The sequence below is a fragment of the Panicum virgatum genome, chromosome 5K (genome assembly GCF_016808335.1).
Source record: "Panicum virgatum strain AP13 chromosome 5K, P.virgatum_v5, whole genome shotgun sequence".
Classification (NCBI taxonomy): Eukaryota; Viridiplantae; Streptophyta; class Magnoliopsida; order Poales; family Poaceae; genus Panicum; species Panicum virgatum.
In genome coordinates, this window is record NC_053140.1 from 11,877,012 (window position 1) to 11,882,846 (window position 5,835).

Genomic DNA, 5,835 nt, shown 5'->3' on the forward strand with positions numbered 1-5,835 from the left:
GCACAATTCTGTTGTTTTTATTATCTTGACTCACATGAGTTCCATGTCTTCTATTGTTTTCTGTCCTTGCTTGGCTATGATTTCTTACTTGTACAGAATTTAGCACAACTACATTGCCTTGATGATTACCTTAATCATTTGTGCATGATCTGAGCACAATTCTGTTGTTTTTTTTATTTTCTTTACTCACATGAGTTCACTGTCTTCTATTGTTTTCTGTCCTTGCTGTGGCCATTGTATTTTTAATTACAAAATTGATGTAATATTACTTTCAAATTAGATATGAAAACTTATGTACTGGTTGATGGTAACCTCACCACCCCATGCAAGAGGTAACTCAACCAAATTATATGCAGGCAACCAAACAACAAGTCCTTGCATCTGAATTTGCATCTGCCTATGCATTCAGGCAACCAAACATCATCTCCTACTGGCCTGGTTGGTACGAAGCAGGCAACCAAACACACCCCTCTTGCATGCACACAGCCTGGCTACAGGCAGCCTGGCTCTTAGATGCAAGCCAGGCCCGCTCGAGAAGACAACCAAACACACCCTAAAGAGCTACTCCCTCCGTTTTAAAATATAAGTCGTTTTGATTTTTCTAAATTTATATATTTTACTATGTATCTAGACATATGTTATATCTAGTTGCATAGTAAATACTATAAATCTAAAAAAACAAAACGAGCTACATTTTAAAACGGATGGAGTAACACAAACCACGCGTATAAATAGGCCAGCGCTCCACTTGTGGCTCCCGAGCAGATGCGAGCGCCCATCGAAGCGAGAGGACAAGTACATGCAACACCTAGACAGAGACGACTAGGTCGCCCCGGCCCAGCGAACGGCCATGTCCATGAAGCCTTTATCACTGTCCAAGCCAGTCCTCTCCTTGTTCTTCCTCCTCCTGCGGAAGCTCGCCGGCCGGCACCACCGGGGCCGGATGGCGGCGGCGACGAAGCCGAGGCCCCCGCCGCCGCCGCTGCCGGGTTTGGACAGGCTGCATGGCCAGACCCTGGTCGTCGACGTAGAGGCGTGGATCCTGCGCCAGCCGGTGCGCGCCTTCCCGTACTTCATGCTCGTCGCCGTCGAGGCCGGCGGGTTCCTCCGCGGGCTCCTGCTGCTGCTGCTCTACCCGCTGCTGTGCCTCCTCGGCGACGACGGCGCGCGGGCGAGGGCCATGGCCACGGTGGCGCTCGTCGGCCTGGAGGAGAAGGAGGTCGCCAGGGTCGGCCGGGCGGTGCTGCCCAAGTTCTTCCTGGAGGCCGCGGCCGCCGAGGGCGTGGCGGCGGTGCAGGCGGCGGCGCGGGTGGTGGCGGTGAGCGCGACGTTCCCGAGGGTGATGGTGGACGGGTTCCTGAGGGAGTACGTCGGCGTGGACGCCGTCGTGGGGCCGGAGGTGAGGTCGGTCGGCGGGGTCCTCGCTGGGCTGGTGGACGAGGAGGACGCAGCCGAGATGGCGGTGAAGAGGCTCCGCGGTCTGTTCGGCGGCGAGTTGAAGGCGGCGGGAAAGAATAATGGCGCCGTGGGGCTCGTCGGAGCGGCGAGCCGCGGTAGGGTGCACCACCTTTTCTCTACTTACTATTGCAAGGTGAGAGCATACGTCGCCTACTCTCATAGTCTAGTTGTTATATTATTACGCCCTTAATTACTTAATTAATTAATTTATTTGAATAGTGAAAAAGGAGAGAAGAAAAAAAGTTAACATTTTGATATATATATATATATATATGCGATTTTACTGTTCTTATCACAAATAGAAGTCTAATTTATATATCGGTTTTCCCTAATTCAAACATTTTAAATTTTGTCCATCGGCATTTTAAATTTTTAGGTCGAACATATTTTAGGTCGATCTTCTTTTATTACGGTTGGATGATATTTGGCGAAACACTTAGTGGTGAGGGTACGGCTAGCTTTATCGACTACTAATACTATTTAAATCCTGGTGCCTGTAAATTACGCATACATATGAGTGTCATTAGTTGTGTTTTATATATGTGTGTGTCATCCTTGTAATTGAACTAAATGGTGAGCAATGGCGTGGCATGGTGGCAGGCTTGTAGGAGGCAAATTAAAAGGTAAAGTAAAGCCTCACAGTTGCGTGGGTAGGAGTAACTTGGTATGTTTAAAACATATATAGGCCACCCCTTTGGAGTATAATTTTGAAAGAGGAGGAGCCAAATCATAACCAATTAGCCATACTTCGGGCAACACCCATTTTTCTTTCAAAAGTTTTACTGAACTTCAGAAAGCTTTTTACCTCATAAATATATATTAGTCAGCAACTCCTATATACCATATATAGTGAGATTGAGCACATCAGGATGACATTAGGAATGTACAAGTACATGTAACCATCTTTCATTTGGTTCCAAGCCTTAATGCCTTATCTCATGCATAAAAGGGTGTCCCTTTGCTAATGGTTGACAGTACTCAATCAGGTAGGTTCACTGGAAATGACGTGCAACAAATTGCAGCCACACATCACTTAGAATTTTGTTTTGACAAGTTCTTATCACATCGGCAAAGGTCAATTTTAAGCGTATTAATAAGGTCGGCATTTGCAGTTGCTATTGAAAAGTACGTATTTCAGGTTTGACTGCCGTCGTACACTTGTACTTGCACAGGCTACTATAGCATCAGTGCACGTATTAATTTGGAAATAATTAATGGTTTGCTTCTATAGTGTATCATTTTATTATTTGTTTGGCCCAACAATATAATGGACCCAATTAAGCAACATTATTGCAAAAGAAAATAAGGTTTTTGATTGGGGCTAATCGCTCCATGTGATCGTGCATCATATCGCAATGTTCGTTTGATCAGCATACCATGGCAGCATAATGTTTGAGTAATTTTTAATAAAAATGGATGACATCTTGTGTAATTTATTCCAAAGGGACGTAGTAGTAATTAACAATGTGAACCTGATACTTAGGGATGCAAGTTAGATAATTTTTGGTTTATTGGGTCAACCAAAAAAATTTGATTAAATGAACTAAAATGGCATTCTGAGTAAATAATTTGGGAGGAGAAATGAATTAAAGTGACATGCCATCTTAATTAATCAGCTGATCCAAAGAAACACCATTTGTCGGTACCTCTGGACTAAGGTACCCCTCTTGCTGTGTCTAGGCGAGAGCCTCAGTTATCCTTGACTACACGCTGACGGCCTAAGCAGCCGGACCCCCGCGGTCCCAAGCCCTTCTCACCCGATCAGCGGCCCCAGACCCTTTCCTTGCTAGGGAAGGGTCCGGTGACGCCGCGTGTCCCGGAGGAGGGAGCGCTCAGCCAAAACAGCCGGGGGCCCCGGACCTCCCCACGGGGTCCCGGACCCCCATATACTATCCGGACCCCTCAGCGGGGAGGGGAACAGACACCCCGCCTGGGGCAGGTCCGGAACCGCCACGTGTCTGCAGGCGCAGGCACGCGCGTGGCCGCGAAGCTTCCTCGGGAAGACTCGCCCACTTACCGCATTCAATACGGGAGACGTAAGTGCACTCTGCCACAGCAGAGCCCGAGGCGATTTTTGCCAGGCTGCACTGTTGATCGCGTGTTACTAAGGCACACAGTACAACCGTTGGCGCCGCCCACGCCACGCATGTCAGTCTTCTACGCCAGTTGGACACGACGGCTCGCCTTTGCCCATGCCTACGCGGTAGACCCAACAGTCTACGCCGCAACCTACACTATCTCAACGGGCGCCTCGCCGACGGGACAGGTGAATCCACTCCTCGGTCAGAGAGTCCACATGGCGATGAAGCGTATCCGGGGAGAGATTCTCAACCACTGTAGCATCATTAATGCCTTCTACGCAATATACTATACATCCGCATTGGATCCACGTGTCGGGGTCTCAACGCCTATGTACGCGTCCCCTTGGGCTATAAAAGGGAGACGCCCGTTAGAGAAACCCAGGCCGAAGAAGTCCCGGCAGAGGCCGAAGAAGTCCCGGCAGAGGCCATTACCCAGCCTGGGCAGATGATAGATTCATTCATATACAAGAGCAATACAACTCACGGTGGATGTAGGGTATTACGCTCCGGTGGCCCGAACCACTCTAAATCATCGGGTGTTCTAGTGTTCTTGCTCCCTAGGTAGACCTGCCGAATCGCTTAGCGCTTCCCCGAGTACTCACCCTCTGGGATTAGACGGGTGCACTACGCCACCCGGCTGTGGGTCTCCACAAACCACGACACCATTGGATACTCACTCTTGCATCCTAGTGATACTGGTAGCATATAACATACTGAAATTTACTCAGTGTGCATTAATTATCGGCATTCAAGATGTTCCTCGCCGAATTAGTGACAAAAAAAAGAGCAGGCTCCTTTTCTTTCAATTAGAATTAGCATGCGCATTTTAGACTCGTGTCTCCCAAACTTGGACAACTGGACAGGTGCAGTTAGCTAACACCGTACGTGCTGATCCGGCACACGGACGCCAGCGCCCTTGACATTACGTGCAACGTGCACCCCTCTGTCCCTGCAGGAAACTTTCGCTGTGAGCGAGGCCGACACGCGGGGATGGCGACCGCTGCCGCGGGACAGGTACCCGAGGCCCCTCGTCTTCCACGACGGCCGCCTCGCCTTCGCGCCGACGCCGGCGGCCGCGCTCGCCATGTACACCTTCCTCCCCTTCGGCATCGCGCTCGTCGTCTTCCGCTGCGTCGCCTTCTCCTTCCTCCCGTACCGCGTCTGCTTCCCCGTGGGCGCGCTCACCGGCATGCACTACCGCCTCGTGGCCGGCCGCGTCCCCGGCGGCGGCGCGCGCCGAGGCGCCGGCGGGCGCCTGTACGTGTGCAACCACCGCACGCTGCTGGACCCGATCGTCGTGGCGGCGGCGCTCGGGGCGCCGGTGACCGCGGTGACGTACAGCCTGAGCCCGGTGTCGGAGATGCTGGCACCGATCCGCACGGCGCGGCTGACGCGGGACCGGGAGGCGGACCGGCGCAGCATGGCGGCGGCGCTGGCGCGCGGCGACGACCTGGTGGTGTGCCCCGAGGGGACGACGTGCCGGGAGGAGTACCTGCTCCGGCTCAGCCCGCTCTTCGCCGAGCTCGGCGTCGACGCGCACCCCGTCGCGTTGGACACGTGCGCCGGCATGTTCTACGGCACGTCCACCAAGCCGGGGGCCAAGTGGATGGACCCCTTCTACTTCCTGATGAACCCGAGGCCGGCGTACCGGGTGGAGTTCCTGCCGCGCGCCGCCGCGTCGCGCTGCGGCGGCGGCCGCGGCGGCAGCATCGACGTGGCCAACCGGGTGCAGCGCGAGCTCGGCAGGGCGCTAGGGTTCGAGCTCACCAGGCTCACCAGGAAGGACAAGTACATGACGCTCGCCGGCAACGAAGGCGTCGTGGCGGCGGCGCCCTAAATTAAACAAAACCACTGGCATTAATCGTTACTGAGCACGGTAATACGACTCTGGTTGAGGACTTCCCTAAGCACACGGTTATTATGGGTGGTTTGTGAAAAAAAATATATATAATATTTATATATGCGTGTAAAAGTGTATATTTTGCATGTCAAGAGTTCTTGAGTAGCCATCGCAGTGCTTGTAAAATTCATCAAACCATTAAAAAGCTTAGTCAAAACAAAGGTGATTTGGAATTGCTATCGGCTAACAGCTATGACAAGTGCAGGGAACTACAGCGATGCACACTCGGCGATTTGAAATTGCTACCAGCTATCTAAGTGCAACACGAAATAGATACATATCTCTTTTGTCAATGGGGCAAACATTTATTGGAAAGAACTCTCATTGCATCTTATCTGCTTACTTGTTCAACAAAAAAAATTCAAGCACAAATAAAAAGAAACAAACTTAGAATTT

At 51.4% G+C, this 5,835-nt stretch overlaps 1 protein-coding gene across 1 annotated transcript; it reads left to right on the plus strand.

Annotated features, from left to right (window-relative positions):
- The first annotated feature begins 774 nt into the window (after positions 1 to 774).
- LOC120706358 (probable glycerol-3-phosphate acyltransferase 3) lies at positions 775 to 5,626 on the plus strand. The gene is made up of 2 exons (XM_039990979.1): positions 775 to 1,591; positions 4,495 to 5,626. Exons 1-2 carry the CDS (start codon positions 851 to 853, stop codon positions 5,374 to 5,376), a joined length of 1,623 nt encoding a protein of 540 aa, XP_039846913.1. The 5' UTR covers positions 775 to 850; the 3' UTR covers positions 5,377 to 5,626.
- Positions 5,627 to 5,835: the final 209 nt, after the last annotated feature.

What these genes read in the sequence shown, in the direction of transcription:
- LOC120706358 (XM_039990979.1), top strand. Translation starts at nt 851, where the DNA reads ATGTCCATGAAGCCTTTATCACTGTCCAAGCCAGTCCTCTCCTTGTTC. An exon ending in TCTCTACTTACTATTGCAAG is followed by an intron (nt 1,592 to 4,494) that starts GTGAGAGCATAC and finishes CTGTCCCTGCAG; the next exon opens with GAAACTTTCGCTGTGAGCGA.